Genomic DNA, 17,906 nt, shown 5'->3' with positions numbered 1-17,906 from the left:
TGTGCCACCTCAGCTGGGCACCCTGTGCAGAAAAACTGCCCATACTGCTCTGGCTCTTGGAAGGGAACTCCAGGGCTCTGGCAGCACCCTAGAGCCCTTCCCTCCTTCCCACAGCTAGGCAAGCACTTACTGGACTTTCCACTTTCGGGAGGCGGTGCCAGGGCTCTAGCACCGCCCTCCAACAGCCACACAAAATGGATGCACTTTGTAATCTTTCCTAAAATGGCTGCAGTATATGGAAGCTTTGCCGCCCCAAGTGGATATTCTCAAGTATGCATCTTCCCACCTTTGTGTGGGCAAGCCCTTAATAGGCTTCCGGCTTCAATATGGCGGTGCCAGGCCCTTGGAAGCACCTCAAGCGCCTCCCTCTTCCAACAGCCACACAAAATGGACCCACTTCTTAATCTTTCCTAATATGGCTGCTGCCTGTGGGAAGCTAGGATTTGGCGCCCCCAAGTGGATCTTCTCAAGAATGCATCTTCTCACCTTTGTGTGGGCAAGCCCTTAATAGGCTTCTGGCTCCAGTATGGTGGTGCCAGGCCTTTGGAAGCACCCCTAGCACCGCCCTCCCAAAAGCCACACAAAATGGACCCACTTCTTAATCTTTCCTAATATGGCTGCTGCCTGTGGGAAGCTAGGATTTGGCGCCCCCAAGTGGATCTTCTCAAGAATGCATCTTCTCACCTTTGTGTGGGCAAACACTTAACAGGCTTCTGGCTTCAGTATGGTGGTGCCAGGCCTTTGGAAGCACGCCTAGCACCGCCCTCCCAAAAGCCACACAAAATGGATGCACCTTGTAATCTTTCTTAATATGGCTGCTGCCTGTGGGAAGCTAGGATTTGGCGCCCCCAAGTGGATCTTCTCACCTTTGTGTGGGCAAGCCCTTACTAGGCTTTCGGCTTCAGTATGGCAGTGCCAGGAATTTGGAAGCATCCAAGCCTAAGCGCCGCCCTCTTCCAACAGCCACACAAAATGGATGCACTTTGTAATCTTTCCTAAAATGGCGGCCAATTTGGCGCCCCCAAGAGGATCTTCTCAATTTTGCAAGGAGGGCTGAGCGATATCTTGCTTTTCAACATTGTGATATGTCATCGCAATATATATCGATACAGCACCATGTCTGTGTCTGAAATATGAACGGAGATATGTAGAGACAAACGGTTACGTGCCGGCAACTCATATTAGTTAGGAGTCTAAAACTTATTCATTTTAACTTATGCTTAAGAAATTGTTACAACTGTGATTTTATATTACCAATAATTTCTAAAATTATACATTCTCTCTAAAATAAAAGCTGTAGAAGAAATTATCAGCGTAGATGTCAAAGGTAAGGTGAGAGAAAATTCCGTAACAGAGATAAGGGAGACACAGATGGGGGGGGCAACAGGAAGAAAGAGGCTTAAATAGGGCAAGCATTATTTTTATTGTTTTAAACTCAGCATTAAATAACTCCAGTTTATTTTTCTACCAGACTAGTGGAGGCTGCCAAGCGAACCACAATAACATGCCAGGCTTTGGGGAGGGGAGGCAGAAAAGACTTCCTACTCTTGCAAGAGCCCCAAATTTTGTGCCACCTAGGCAGGGTGACTCTTGCTTAAAAACTGCAGGCTCCGATTTGGCTCTGGGAAGAAAACTGGAGGGCTCTGGCAGCACCCTAGAGCCCTTCCCTGCTTCCCAAAACTGGGCAAGCAGTTACTAGACTTCCAGCTTCAGGAAGGCAGTGCCAGGGCTGCAGCCGCCTCCAAGAGCCCTAGCATCGCATTCCAACAGCCACACAAAATGGATGCACTTTGTAATCTTTCCTAAAATGGCTGCAGTCTATGGAAGCTTTGCCGCCCCAAGTGGATATTCTCAAGTATGCATCTTCCCACCTTTGTGTGGGCAATCCCTTAATAGGCTTCCGGCTTCAATATGGCGGTGCCAGGCCCTTGGGAGCACCTCAAGCGCCTCCCTCTTCCAACAGCCACACAAAATGGACCCACTTCTTAATCTTTCCTAAAATGGCGGCCAATTTGGCGCCCCCAAGAGGATCTTCTCAATTTTGCAAGGAGGGCTGAGCGATGCCTTGCTTTTCAACATTGTGATATGTCATCGCGATGTATACCGATACAGCACCATGTCCGTGTCTGAAATATGAACGGAGGTATGTAGAACGAACAGAGTTACGTGCCGGCAACTCATATTAGTTAGGGGTCTAAAACGTATTTATTTTTACTTACACTTAAGAAATTATTACACCTGTGATTTCATATTACCAATATTTCTTAAATCTGCACCTTTTCTCTAAAATAAAATCTGTGGAAGAAATCAGCAGCACAGATGTCAAAGATAAGATGAGAGAATGTTCCCTAACAGAGATGAGATAGACACAGATGGGGGGGAGAGGCAAAGGGAGGAAAGATGTTTAAACTCACAATTAAATAACCCCCGTTTATTTTTCTATCACAATAGTGGAGGCTGCCATGTGAGCCACAGCAACCTGCCAGGCTTTTGGCAAGGGAGGCAGAAAGGGCTTTGTGCTCTTGCAAGAGCCTCAGATTTTGTGCCATCTAGGCTGGGTGCCCTGTGCATAAAAACTGCAGGTACAATATTGTGCCACCTTGGTGTGACACCCTGCGCAGGAAAACCAGGCTCTGGCATCTTCCTAGAGCCCTTCCCTGGTTCCTAAAACTGGGCAAGCACTTACTAAACTTCTGGCTTTTGGAAGGCGGTGCCAGGGCTTTGTACCGCCCTCCAACAGCCACACAAAATGGATGCACTTTGTAATCTTTCCTAAAATGGAGACCTCTGGGAGGCTAGTATAGGCGCCCCCAAATGGATCTTCTCAAACATGCATCTTCTCACTTTTGTGTGGGCAAGCACTTGCTAGACTTCCGGCTTCAGGAAGGCATTGCCAGGGCTGCCTCCAGAGCCCTAGTGCCACCCTCCCAAGGCCACACAACACTGATGCACTTTGTAATCTTTCCTAAAATGACAGCAGCTTTTGGCGCCCCCAAGTGGAGCTTGTCAATTTTGCAGCACATCAGATTTCTGAATGACTAAAATAGCATAGAACTATGTAAAAAGGAAAACAGGAATAATGGACTAGAAACACTTTTAAGTACCTCAGGAGGAATATACCCTACAACCAAAGCAGGTCCTGCATGCAATGTATTATGGCATATATGACATTCCGCTACTTGAAAATGCATAGAGATTAACAGACTAAAATAAGCATCCTACATAAACATAGGTCAGAAAGGAAAAGTGCTGCAACTAGGGCTGGGTGATGTCTGGCTCTGGAAAGGAATATTCAAGCTCTGGCAGGGTCCTAGAGCCCTTATCTCTTTCCCAAAGATGGGCAATCAAGTACTAGATTTCCGGCTTTGGGAAGGCGGTGCCAGGGCCCTGGCATCACCCAGAGCTCTAGCGCCGCCCTTCCAAAAGCCACACAAAATGGATGCACTTTGTAATCACTCTTAAAATGGCATCCTCTGCGTGGCCAATATTTGGCGCCATCAAGTGGATCTTCGCAAGTATTTTTGGATGAAAAAACATAGTACTATGTAAAAAAACAATAACGAGAAAAGGAATAATGGTCTTGAAACAGCATTAAGTACCTCTGGAGAAACATACCTTACAACAAAAGCAGGTCTTATATGCAACATATTATATCATATATGAGATTCTGCTATCTGAATAGCCAAGGAGATTGACAGACTAAAATGAACATCACACATAAACATAGGTCAAAAAGAAAAACAGCTGGAATGAGGGCTGGGCGATGTCTGGTTTTCAACATTGTGATATGTCACGATATACCAATATATAAGACCATGTCTGAAATAAGGATGGGACTATGTAGAGGCAAATGGAGTGATGTATTTTGCAACTCCTACTACTTAGGGGTCAAAAATTTACCTATAAGCTATTGTTATGCCGGTTATTTTACAGTACAGATAATTTCAAAATTAGCACCCTTTCCTAAAATCAAAGTTGTAGAAGTAACTAGTAGCATAAATTATCAAATCTAAGGTGGCAGAATGTTCCCTAACAGACAGGAGGGAGATTCAGACACACCAGCACACACAGAAGGGGAGAAGGGAGGAAAGAGGCTTAAACAACAAGGCTATGTTTATTTCAATTATTTTAAACTCAGAAATAAATAATCCCAGTTTATTCTTTTTCTTGTATTAGCAGCAGCTGCCAAGCAAGCCTCAGCAACATGGGGGGCTTTCGAGAGGTGAGGCAGAAAGGGCTTCCTGCTCTTGCAAGTGTCCCAGTATAACTCTGGCGTCAGGAGGTGTGTGGGAAAATAAATATTTATTCCCAACCCACCCAAAAACACCTGAACAAAGTTGTGATACATAAGGTTTACCCCTATTCCAGAGCCCTTGCAACACTCTCCCAAAGACAGATAAAATGGATGGACTTTGGTAATCTTCTGAAGCCAATATTTGGAGCCCCCAAATATATCTCTTCTCCAGTTATGGACCTTCCCAATTTTGTGCCGCTTCAAAATTTTGTGCCCCTTCTTTCCCCCCCAATGCTAGGCAAGTGCTTGCTCAACTTCCAGTTTTGGGGAGGCGGTGCCGGGCTCTGTGCCACCCTCTCCAGAGAGCTCCAAGGTCCAGACAAGGGCAGGGCGATGTCTAGTTTTCAATATTGTGATATGTTGCCAGTTAACATCACAATATACCAATATTACAAGATGTCTGAAATAAGGATGGAATTGTGTAGATGTGAACAGCATAATGTACTGGCAACCACTACTACTTATGGGTCTAAAACTTACAAAATCATACTGACCTTTAACATATTGTTACAACTGCTATTTTACAGCACAGGTGCTTTTTAGATTATCACCTTTTCTCTAAGATAAAAGCTGTAGAAGTAATTAGCAGCATAGATATAAAAAAAGATAAAAGAATGTTCCGAAACAGACACAATGGAGACACAGACACACCAGCATAGGGTTGTCGTACTTCCAGATTTTCCTGAACATACAGGAAATCGCTGAAATTTCAGGGGAAATCTGGATGTACAGCAAGCTAAGTCGGCTTTGGTGTCTAGATTTTCACTTCTTGAAATATGGCAACCCTACACAGAAGGGGAAAAGGGAGAAAGGGGCTTAAACGACAAGGCTAGGTTTATTTTTATTTTTAAAACTCATAATTAAATAACCCCAGCTTATTTTTCTACGAGATTACTAGTGGCTGCCAAGTTAGCCCTGGCTGAGGGCTCAAAAGCATGGGGGGCTTTCGGGAGGCAAGGCAGAAAGGGCTTCCTGCTCTTGTGACAGTCCCAGCAAAGTTCAAGTATCATGAGGTCTCCTTCAACTACCTCCTAGCCTGGTGCTGGCACTTTAAACAAGAAACTCATGGTGTCTACGTAAGTTACTGAGGAAAGGTCCTTGATAGGCTGCTTTCTTTGATACATGTTCTTGTGCTTCTCTGCCCCCTGCAGAGCAAACAGAACACTGCTGTTTGAATCAGGGTAGAGACGAAATTTTTTGAAACCCTGACGTACTGCAACCCATGTCAGAAAGTTTAGATTTTGGTGAATTTCCTTTAAAAAAAAAAGCTCAACAACTTTTGTTTCTGGATTTGGCAACCCTGGGACATGCACACATCATAGTTTGTGCCATGTCAAACCAGTTTTGGACAATGTATCACATACCCTCCAAAATTTCTCCGATGAAAATAAGGACTTCCCATTCCATAATGATGATTTTACTATTTATACCCCCCCCAACACACACATCTTACTGGGTTGCCCCAGCCACTCTGGGCAGCTTCCAACATAATTAAAATTAAAATTAAAAAAGATTGCCTTCAGATAACTCCATCACCTCCAACCTCTTAGACATCCTAAGGAAAAGTGGGATATTCTGGGATCAAATCAGAAACAGGGATGGCTTCTCAAAATCAGGGACATCCCTGGAAAATAGGGACACTTGGAGGGTCTGGTATCACCCAGCCCTAGCCCAAACAAAAAGGTTTGGAGGGCTGCATTTGGGCCCCAGGTCCTAGATTTCTCACCCCTGTTTTATCTGCACATAAACCACCAGGTATTTCTGTTGAATAAGCTCCATTGACATGAATGGGCATTACACAAGAAAACAGCTTCCTGGAACTGGAGAAAGGATGCCTGTTGCTAGTAAGCCTGCTTAAATAGTTTCAACCACCAATAAATCACACCGGCTCATCATTTCCATGCTGCTTGGTTTTCTGTTAACCATCAGCAGTTTTAGCCCATAAAAAGTGGAGACAGCATAAAGAAATAAATGCAAGCTTCAAAATGGGATGCAGGTGACTTGCAAAGGTCTTAAACTTCAAATAGAGCATAGCCAGAGAACCTCTGATTATGAAGGGCCGTGTCTGTAGATTCAAAATGCCCTTTCTTAGAGATCGCTCCAGGTAGACAGAGAAGCTGTTTCCAATACGAAATCAAAAGAGAATTGGAAGAAGAAAAGAGTATAGAGCAACACACTTTTGCATGTGGTTGGGAGTGATATGTCACAACTGTAAACACAATTGCCATTATTAATTTTTGAAATTTGGTAAGCCATAAGAAAAGGTTCCAAGTGATGGCAAATACTGTAGGGGAACTGCCACAAAAACAGTAAAGTTTTTGGATCAGCACTAGCTATCATTTATAGTAGCAGGAGCTGCAAGAAAATGTTGCAGCATGAAGTCCTCTTAGGGATGTAAGGAGGTAGCAGTTTCCATCCCATCCACCATTCACTGAAATCAGTGCTGTTTCCATTTCCCCACACTTCAAGTTCCACTAGAGCCTATTTTATTCACTTCACTAGCCACTACAACTGAAACAAACAAGATTAGTTATGTGATTGATTTACATGATAACGCATTTGGATAATGTGTCTTATGTGATTTCTATTTTGTTTCCTTGATGCTAGTTGCTGAACGTAACAATAAATATTTTACTTGATTTTAGTGGAAGGAAATGTTAAAAGCAATGTATACAATCACATAATTATTTTTGTAGCATTTATGGAAACAACAGTGCTCATATTTGCTTGCTTGGTTTTAATTTCTGAACTTTGATGAACAAGCACATTGTGGCAATTTCCGCTCCTGTTTTGCAGCAGGATTTCCCAACATGTCTAAGAGCTTCTATTCAGGGGTTCAGTCACCTATGTTCTCTACCAAGATAATCCATTTCATTTCCACCACCACCCACCATTCACTTGTGTTCTACACCCACTGAACACGCTCAGTTCACAATTTCCTGCAAAGGTCCATCTAACCAGTATAGCAAGCAACACAAGATGGGAACAAGGCTGTGTTGGCTGGCTTGGAGTTTGCTCTGGGAAACGGAGTTGCAAACAGAGCCGGGCAAATGGGGGCAAGGAAGAAGAGGGTGGATGTGGCAGGGCTGGAAGAAATAAAATGACTGGCAAGAGCCTATCTGACGGACGCACAGCTTGATTGAAGGAAATTAGAGCTGCAAGATCAAAGCCCTGGAATTGCATCCAAGGATTGCGTGGAACCAGAAAGGAGGAGACCAGACGCAGTGGAATTCCTCAGTAAAAAAAAGGCGGGGGTGGGAGAAGACAGCAAAGCGTTGTGCTGTTTCCATTTGGTAAAACAAAGGAACTTGTTAAGAATTTTCCTTTTTTTTTTAATAAAAAGGAGCAATACAAGCCTTTGTGAATCTCAGTCATGTCCCATGAAGCAGCCCATATGTTGCAGTAACAGAGCACGAGCCAGATGCTGGCAGCCTCTAAGCACATGTGTGTGTGGTTTGTAGAATCACACACAACAGCCATACCTGGATTGGGTTAACTTGGTCACTGTGTGGACATGTCCAGTGATATTTTCCTTTCAGTCTGAATGTTACTGTCCATGTTAACTTTGTACAGCTGTACCTCAGGATGCGAACGGGATCCGTTCTGGAGCCCCGTTCGCATCCTGAATGGAACATAAGACGCAATGGCGCGACGGCGAGTCTACGCGTGCGCAGGTCATGTTTCACCGCTTCCGCGCATGCACGTGATGTCATTTTGAGTGCCTGCGCATGCGTGAGCGACGAAACCTGGAAGTAACGCGTTCCGTTACTTCCTGGTTGCCGCGCAGCACAACCCGAACGCGCTCAACTTGAAGCACATTCAACCCGAGGTATGCTTCTATCCCGAAGCCCGGGCGCGCTGAGCAGTCACGCCCGGGCTTCGGGTAGCTCTGCGCAAGCCGCGGGAGCCCTCCCACGGCTTGTGCAGAGCTGCTTCTATCCCGAACGAAGCCTGGGCGCGCTGAGTAGTTGCGCCCGGGCTTTGGGTAGCTCTCCGCAAGCCGTGGGAGGGCTCCCACGGTTTGCGGAGAACAGCCTGTTCTGGGGGATGGGGTCGGGGGAACCTTGGGCTTCCCCCGCCCCAGCCCCGCGCCTGGTGGGGGGAAATATATATTTTTTCCTTTATTTCCCCCCCAAAATACTAGGTGCGCCCTATGGGCCGGTGCGGCCAATGGGGCGAAAAATACGGTACTTTTAAATGATATTCCTGCAGTATGGGGACTAGGGGTAGGTGAATCTGCAAATTTTTCTAATTTTTCCATTCTTAAGTTCAGCTCATCACATTTCCACATCAGTTTGCAATAAAAAGAAGTCATCGTGAAAATTCATTTACTCTTCAATTGCTTTTGGGATATTTTATCAGAAACGATTCATAAACTGAACTAAGTAATACAAATGTGATAAATTATTGATACTTATTTCTTTATTTATTCATTGCATTTCTATCACACCTTTTTCTCCAAAGAACTTGAGTTGGTGCACATGGTTCTCCCCACTTCTCATTTAATCCCCACCACAACCTTGTGAGATAGTTTAGGCTGAGAGACTGTGACCAACCCAAAATCACACCTAGTGAGCTTCATGGCTGAGTGGGGATTTGAACCCTGGTCTCCCAGGTCCTTGTCTGACACTCTAACCACTATAGCAAACAGGATGGCAGAGACAGAAAGAGAGAGAGAGGACTGACCTGTGTCAGGATCACAGCTGCCATGTTGGTTGCAAGAGCAGGGAACACAACTGACCAAGGGGCCACTGAATGGCACCTCCCTCTTGAAACCAGGAGCGCAGGACTCACAGAACTGGCCAACGTATCCTTGCGGGCATATACATTCTTCAACCCACAGGGCAGGCTGAGAGAGGCCTGGGTGAGCTGACGTAAGCTGGACTTCCTTCAGGAGAATCCTACCTGAGGGGAAAGAAGGGAGACCCAGAGGGAGGAAAAGACTCAGTTGCACACCTAGTCATGGTGGCTGTGCTAGCAACACAGGCAGCTCCTTTACACCGTCAGATCCTTCGGTCCATCTAGCCCATTCTTGCTTATGCTGACTGGCAGCAGCTCTCCAGGGTCAAGGCAAGTGATCTCTCCTAGCCCTACATGGAGATGCCAGGGACTGAACCTGCAACCTTCTGCATGCAAAGCAGATATTTATCAGTGAGCTACAGCCCCTTCCCTATGTTATACTTCCAGTGTTGAAGGTAGTCTGTCTCTGAATGCTAGTTGCTGGTAACCATGAATGGGGTGAGTTACTGTTACATTCAGGTCCTGCTTTTGGGCTTCCCATAGGGCATCTGGTTGGCTAAGTGTGAGAATAGGATGCTGGACTAAATGGACCATTTGTCTGATCCAGCAGGGCTTTTCTTAGGTTCTCAGCCTTCCAATACTCTTATTTTTCCTTCCCCTCTCCATGCATCCAAGATGCAGTAGAAGCCACCAACCTATATGTTGGATGGCTTTAAAACAGGATAATCATCATCATCATCATCATCATCATCATCATCATCATCATTATTTATACCCCGCCCTCCCAGGCCAGAGCCGGGTTCAGGGCAGCTAACACCAGTAAAATTACAATAAAAACATAAAGGAGGGGGACCAATTTAAAATACAGGTTAAAATACAATTTAAAAAGCAGCCTCATTTTAATAATAGCCCATAGATCAAAACCATGAGGGGAGGGAAACATAAGAGTCAGACTGAGTCCAAACCAAATTCCAGGCAGAACAGCTCCGCCTTGCAGGCCCTGCAGAAAGATGTCAGGCCCCGCAGGGCCCTAGTTTCTTGTGACAGAGCGTTCCACCAATTCGGGGCTAGTACTGAAAAGACCCTGGCCCTAGTTGAGACCAATCTAACCACCTTGCGGCTTGGGACCTCCAAAGTGTTGTTATTTGTGGACCTTTAGGTCCTCTGCGGGGCATACCAGGAGAGGCGTACCAGATTAGACAAACTATCCACAATGGCGATGTTCTACCTCCGTTTTGGGAGGCAGTATGCCTCTGAATACCAGTTTCTGGGAATCACAAGAGGGGAGAGAAAGGTTCTGCTTTCACAGACTTCCCATAATGGATGCCTGGTTGGCAATTGTAAGGGCACTCGACTAAATGGGTCTCTGGTCTGGAACAAGCCAGGCTCTTCTTATGCTCTTATTCATATTCAAGCTCACTTAAAACCAGAGGTCTTGAGGAATTGCACATTTTACATGACTGCCTACACCAGGGACCAACTACACACAGCAGGTTTTCAAATGACTTACCTGGTCCATAACTGCTTTTGGCCTGGATCCGAAGCGCTGTCAGGTTGGAGAGCAGACGCTGGAACTGGAAAGCTGACAGAGCTGGTTGCATTTCTTCCCCAGCCTCGTGAAGCCTTTGAGTAATACAGGATTGGAAGCACACAAAAGGGCTCATGGGGAAGCAGGATGAGAGCATTAACAATGGCCTTATCACCCCCAGTGAAATGACACTTATCCGACTTCTGTTTGCTCCCTTGTCAGACCTGAGCACTTGACCATTTAGTGGCCAAAGTTTTAAGGGATCACAAATCAAATCTCTCTGATGCCAACTAAAAATTGACTAGAGTTAACTGAAAAGCAATAAAGTGCACTGCACTGCCCTGTGTTGGTTGTATTTATTTCTTTAAATGCTCCTCAAAGCTCAAACAAAAAATGAGCTGGTTATAGGAGCACCTAACAATAACTTATTAATATTACTATTTAGTTAAGAGTGCTACATTAGGACCTGAGAGACCAGGCTTCAACACTCTCCTCAGCTGCAGGGTGACTTGTTGCCAGTCACAGCCTGGGTTGCTGTGATGATAAAAATGAGGAGGGGAAGAACATGCTAGCATTTCACTCCTCTGCTGCAAATACAGCTGTTGCTAGCAGCTCAGAACAGGTTCAGGATTTCAGGATTTCAGGTTTAGGATTTCAGCTTAGAAGATGTAAGCACTTTGCAAGAGGTTTGAAAAGCGGAGGAGAGGGTGGCCTGCCAAAACTCTTGGTGGGTTGGCTGTAACAAAGGGAGAGGCACCGTGGCTGGTTCCTGTTTGTAGACCTAAGCCTGCTGCTCCTAAGAGAGGAGCAAAGAATCTTGTGATGTGAATGCTCTGTACACTGTAGGCTCAGGTTGTATATATGTGTAAATAAGCCATATATCATAAAGACACTACAGTCTTTGCTATGCCTAATTTACAAAGGAAATACACTTCAGGTAAGCACCTGGAACCCCTTGCACCACTAAGAGATCGGGGTGGCATGGAACAATATATGTATATAAAAATATAACATTTTTAAATCTAGAAAGCACCACCATGAGCAATGTGGTGCCTCCCAGATGTTTAGGACTACAACTCCCATGATTCCTGACCATTGGCCATGCTGGCTGGGAGGGATGAGAGCTGCAGTTCATCAAAATCTGGAGGAAACCAGCTTGGCTACCCTAGTTACATATCACAACAAATATCACACATATATATTCACATGAGCAAAATAAAACTTTTTAAATTGGGTGACCTTGATTCTCTCTTGACCCTCTCTTTACTTTTCATTTGATCACCACAATGCCATTGTTTACTGTTTGCATCCTTGAGAATTTTTAAAAGGCTGTTAGATCAAAACACCTTGGCTTGTGATAGGAACAGGTGAGGAAGAATGGTAGAGAAAAAGATACCTGAACGCTATCATGTGCTCTTCACAGTGTGTGCCATTTCTGCTGTCTTCTGTATCGGCATAACTGGCTGACACTGAGATGCCATCCCCCTCCAAAACCAGCCCAATGGGGAAAGAATGGAAGTCAGGTTTGGTGCTTGCTATGCGGAAGAACACGGAGAGGGTCTGCCCGTAACTAAGGCGCTGGTCACCCAGGAACCTCTCTAAGGATTGAGAGGGAAATTCAGAGGAAAGGCAAAAGTTATTTATCACATTGCATAGTTTATTTATCACATTGCATTTATATCCCATCTTTTCCTCCAAGCAGCTCAAGGTGGTGTACGTGGTTCTTGTCTCTTTCCATTTCATCCTCCACAATAACCCCGTGGGGTAGGTTAGGCTGAGAGATAGCAACTGGCAACTAGCTCCCGGACAGCTTAATGGCCAAGTGGGGATTTGAAACCTCGACTCAGAGATCCTAGGCTGATGCTCTAACCAATACACTATACTGGGGCCGGATGAACAAATATCTCTATTTCAGTTTCTATCAGTTTTTCAGTTTTCCAATTTTAAGTTCAGTTTGCCACTTTTCCACCAGCTGTTTGTGATTTATTATTATTTAAAAACATTGCAAAAAATTGTCAGCATCTGTCAACGCTGTACACATTTTTGCCCAATAAATACATGATTTGCAAGCAATTTTCCATAAGGGAATGCATTTTTCGATGTTGTTTTTCAGAAAAATATGCATTCTTAGGTACACTTTCCCCCGTAACACACATGTCTTTTGGCTGCAGAACCTGCATCAGAAAATTTGGCAAAGTGTGAATTTCAAAGGATAGCCTTGATGGTATTGTTCTGTGAAGTGTAAATTAGATAGGCTTCCATTAAAGCGTGGATTGAACACTTTGGGTTCCGCACCTTTGCCTCCATCACCCATTGATGAGGAATCTGACTCCTGGTCCCTGACATAGTCAAAGTGATGACCTCAAGCTGGAAGGATACTGGCACCACAAGCTACTCTTGCAGAACAGTGAGCATCGAGTGACCAGCTTGCTATGTGCTTTTGGGACTGGCCCCAAGGGCAAATTCCTTCCAGAGGGCCATTTGGACCTAGGGTCATTATGATAAACTGCAATGGAAGGAGCTAGCAGCCTTGGGAGAAGGAATTTTCATCACTTCCTGCTTTGCAGATACTATACCTGGCGCTATAAAATCAGCCTCTTCCTCCTCTTGCTCCAGGAAGATCTCTCCTCTAGTCCAGCGGAGGGGGACCTCCTGCCCACTTGGATTTACTGCTTTCCAGCCATCGAGTCCTGGTTAAAAACAACAAAACACAAGCAAAGAGAGAGAAAGAGTGACAAAGCAAGTCTGGCTGACCTTGCAATTTAGCTTGCTTTTGCCTACAAGGTTGAACCTAGGATCTTCTACATGCAAGACAGATGAGCTACAGCCCTTCCAACAGGAACATAGGAAGCTGCCTTATACAGAGCGAGACCCTTTACTCTATCTAGCTCAGTATTGTCTGCACTGACGGGAAGCGGCTCTCCAGGATTTCATTCCCAGCCCTACCTGGAGATGCCACTGGGAGCTGAACCTGGGACCTTCTGTGTGTAAAGCAGGCACTCAATTAATATCCTTCCCTTCTTTCGCCATTCTTGCTCATGGAGGCCTGATGAAATTTCACCCTATAACTACATAGAATCATAGAATTGTAGAGTTGGAGGGGACCACAAGGGTCATCTAGTCCAACTTCCTGCAATGCATCTTTCACCCAACGTGGGGCTCGAACCCACAACCCTGAGACTGAGAGTCTCATGAGCTATTCATGTTGAAACAGGAACTGGAGCTCTGGAAGAATGGAAAAAACCCCAAACCAATTGTTACTTTGCACCACAATAGCCATGGGGAGAAAGCATCTGGATTCCAGACACTAAGAAATGTTATGGTATAAAGGCAAGCTATATGAACCAAGGAAAGGCATTACAACGAAATGTGTTGCTTCACCTTCCATTTTAAAAATAATTGGAACAGATTCCAATACAATGGGTATTTCATGCCATCCCTATTTGGGTGTTTTTAAAAACATATTGTTAATCAGTTAATTATTTGATTGATGTATACACCACTTAAGGGACGCGGGTGGCGCTGTGGGTAAAACCTCAGTGCCTAGGACTTGCCGATCGCATGGTTGGCAGTTCGAATTCCCGCGGCGGGGTGAGCTCCCATCTTTCGGTCCCAGCTCCTGCCCACCTAGCAGTTCGAAAGCACGCCTAAGTGCAAGTAGATCAATAGGTACCGCTTTATAGCGGGAAGGCAAACAGCGTTTCCGTGTGCTGCGCTGGTGCTGGCTCACCAGAGCAGCTTTGTCACGCTGGCCACGTGACCCGGAAGTGTCTCCGGACAGCGCTGGCCCCCGGCCTCTTAAGTGAGATGGGCGCACAACCCTAGAGTCGGACATGACTGGCCCATACGGGCAGGGGTACCTTTACCTTTTTATACACCACTTAACTGTCAATTTGTCTGTGGCAGCCTCATAGCTGTGGAACTCTCTTCCCATAGAGATGCATCTGGCAGCTTATGCAACTTGTGATAAATGATAAGACACACCTCTTTACCCCAGATTTTGACACTTGAGATATATTATTTGTAGGATCCACCTTATTTCTGTGACTGTAACTTGTTTTAACTGTTTTTAATATTGTTGTAATTGTTGTAACCTGCCCTGGGACCTTAGGGTGAAGAGTGGGTAATAAATTGTAATAATAGTATTAGTATTAGTAGTAGTAGAAGAAGAAGTACTAATATGGATTCTAAGCAGATTACAAGAATAAAGGTTGCCATATTTTGAAGAGGACACATTTGTCAACTTCTACTTTTAACTATGGATCGCTATGACGACTCTACCCATGAAAAAGAGAACGTTTCCTGGAAAAGGAGGACATTTGGCAACCCTATCAATAAAAAATCCACCAAATGGTAAAGAAATAAACATCTACAATTAAATAAAACACATACAACAAAGGCTGTCAGCGCCGGCTCAGGACATTCTGCACAACAGAAAATGCTCCTGACTCCGCCTTCATAGCTCCCCCCACCCGAAGGCAGTGGGGAAGTAAAATGAGACCAGAAAGGAATGAGTGGCAGCAGGCAGTGGTTTGCAGTGTGCTCCCTGGAGGCTGGATCTGCTACCAGAAGCAACTGCACCACCTCAACTCATGGGTAGCCTGGCCCGGCAGACAGTAATAGCATGTTCAGATTATTACGTTAACAGCTACATACAGAATAATTCACACAGGTTTTCCAACGGAGCAGGAGCCCCTTGACCACTGGGCCCTGTGGGTTTTGACAGGTTCTATAATGGGCGTTCCTTGGGCTGCTCACCAGAGGGTGATCTTTCACACACAAGAGAGAGGTCTATGAACTTGCTTCAGCGCCATCTTGGATGCTGGATGGCGACTGAGCAAGCTACTTGATAGGTTCACACAGAGTCCAAGCTAGGTTCACACAGAGGCCTTCAGCCAGTGCAGAATAAACCCCTGCTGTGCAAAGCGGAACAGGAGACAGAAGGCCTCATATGCTCCATTGGGTTTACTTTGGGTCACCAGCTGTGTACTCACCCACATGTCTCTCCACTGGCCAAACAGAAAACTATAATTCAGCCAGATACAGCTCAGAATTAAATAAATTATGAGTGCTGGGTTTACACAGCTGCTTTTTCCTTTTCTTGAAGTTGCTGAGCCATTGATGCTGTGCCATTGGGGAGGCTTTCACATACAGTGCTACCTTGGTTTACAACCGCTTTAGATTACAACTGTTTTGGATTACAACCACGTCAAACCTGGAAGTGCATGTCCCTTTTTTTGGATTACAACCCATTTATTATTATTACAACCAATTATTACAAGCCATTGGCGAAAGCACACCATGGGTTACAACCTGTTTTGGTTTACAACCGGACCTTGGGAATGGATTATGTTTGTAAACCAAGGTACCACTGTACAGTGAGCTATTTGCCTGGTCTCTGATGCTCTACAGTGCCACCCAAATAATGGCCAGATTTGGGTACTGCAGCTCAACAGTCCAGCCACACTTAGGCAATCTGGGGAGCCAATAGGGGCCTAGCTGGATTTATAGAACACTTGCTTCAGGGTTGGCTCCTCATGCTGAGCAGCATGCTCAATGGGGCAGCTGCTTTAGAGATTAGTAAGTGAACTGGGATGCAGTGGCAGATATCTGAGCGATTCATAGAAAGACTGACAGGGGTATATGATTTTCAATTGCTAAAATGCAGCAACTGCAAAATGGTTGCTTCTTCCCGCTCTAGAGCAGGGGTAGCCAATTTGTCCTACGGCTTGTGTGGGATTCCAGCTCCCATCATCGCCAACTAGCATGCCTAATAGCCAGGGATGATGGGAACTATAGTCCAACAACACCTGCAAGGCATCACTTTGGCTATCCCTTAGGTAAGGTTACCAGATTTTTTTCAATGAATCCGGGGACACTTTTCAACTTCCTATTAGATAGATGGATATTGTCAGGGGACTGATTTGTAAATCAGGGGACTGTCCCTGGGAAACGGGGACGTCTGGCAACCTTACCTTAGGGTTGCCCTACGTCCAGAATTTCCCAGACATAGCCAGAATACTGCAGTCGGAAGCAGTGTCTGGGCAGAAACCGCTGAAATGTCTGGGAAGATCTGGATGTATGGCAACCAATGTTGGAAGTCTCAGTTTTTTTGTGGATTTCCTTAAAAACAGCTCAAAAATTTCTTCTTTTTTTGAGATTTTGAGCTCAACAACTTTGGGCAAAACTAAAAGAAGCTCAACAACCTTGGCAAATATTGCCATATTTGAAATATGGCGACCCTACATCCCTGCTCTAGAGAGTCCTATGCCTCGCACTGACTCCACCCACAGACAGGAAGGCTGCCTTTTCAAAACTGCCAATCTGTGTTACCCTCATTCATACCTGTCTCAGTAAAAACTTGTAAAAACTAGTAGTGATGTGCAAGTGCTAATGCATACACCACTTTTGGCCTGAGAACTGGGCAGGCTCAGAAGGGGCTTAAGCATGACCACTGCCATGTGTATTGACTTTGAACGCAAACCCTACACAAACTGCCTGTACAGATTTTAATCCTTTAGTTTTCTTCTATAGGTATTTATTTATTTGTTGCTATTTTGCATAAACATGTGATGCCCTTGTGCACTTTACACTATGGACTTCTACTGCTTTAACTGTTTTTCTGTCTCTCCTGGGAGTCCTGGGATATAGTTGGGTTGAATGGAGCCTAGGGAACTTCAACAGAAATCCTACCACTTTCACTAAACTACAACTCCCAGAATGATATCAAGGAAACTGCAGCTGTTAAAAGTGCTATAAGCCCAACATAACATTGTAGTGTGCAGATATACCCATATAGAAAAGTTCCCCAACTACCTTGGCTGAAGTCAGAGATGATATTGTGAATCTCATATCCCTGGGCCACTGTGCACGCTGTTGAATGGCCATAGCAGAAGCAGCTGGTGCAGCCAGTAGGGTTGTGGAGCTGTAGATTGAAGCTACCAGGTTGGCACCTGGACAAGAAAGAGCATATGTCAGTCAGCTTCATGGAGCAGACCAATTTTTATTGACAGTGTATCTTTATCCATGGAAGATAAAATTGTTTCCAATTTTATAATGATGCAAGTGGAAGCGGGAGACGTGAGGGAGTCCAAAGTAGTAATGAAAATATGTTAATTAACCAATGTTGTTTATTAAATATGCATTTGTATTAAAAAAACCTTAATAAAAATTTATATATATAAAAAAGGAAGATAAGGCTACCACCCACAGCGGCTAAATTCTCCCTCCACTGTTGGAGGCAGTATGCCTTTGAACCTCAGTTGCTGGGAATCACAGGTGGGGAAGACGCTCAGGTTGTACTTGTGGGCTTCCCATTGGGATATCTGGTTAGCCACTGTGAGA

At 44.9% G+C, this 17,906-nt stretch overlaps 1 protein-coding gene across 3 annotated transcripts in view; it reads right to left on the bottom strand.

Annotated features, from left to right (window-relative positions):
* Positions 1-17,906, bottom strand: part of LAMC3 (laminin subunit gamma 3) — a 68,089-nt gene that overhangs the window by 30,436 nt on the left and 19,747 nt on the right. For all 3 annotated transcript variants that reach the window (XM_081896719.1, XM_081896720.1, XM_081896721.1), the window contains 5 exons: positions 17,379-17,515; positions 13,139-13,252; positions 11,959-12,160; positions 10,545-10,657; positions 8,981-9,199 (listed from right to left, as the gene is read on the bottom strand). In XM_081896719.1, the coding sequence (XP_081752845.1) occupies positions 8,981-9,199; positions 10,545-10,657; positions 11,959-12,160; positions 13,139-13,252; positions 17,379-17,515 (785 nt within the window). The remainder of the gene's footprint in view (positions 1-8,980; positions 9,200-10,544; positions 10,658-11,958; positions 12,161-13,138; positions 13,253-17,378; positions 17,516-17,906) is intronic.

The sequence above is a fragment of the Podarcis melisellensis genome, assembly GCF_964234715.1.
Source record: "Podarcis melisellensis genome assembly, chromosome: Z".
Classification (NCBI taxonomy): Eukaryota; Metazoa; Chordata; class Lepidosauria; order Squamata; family Lacertidae; genus Podarcis; species Podarcis melisellensis.
The sequence above is the reverse complement of the archived record's forward strand: the minus strand, read 5'-3'. Positions and strand labels throughout refer to the sequence as shown.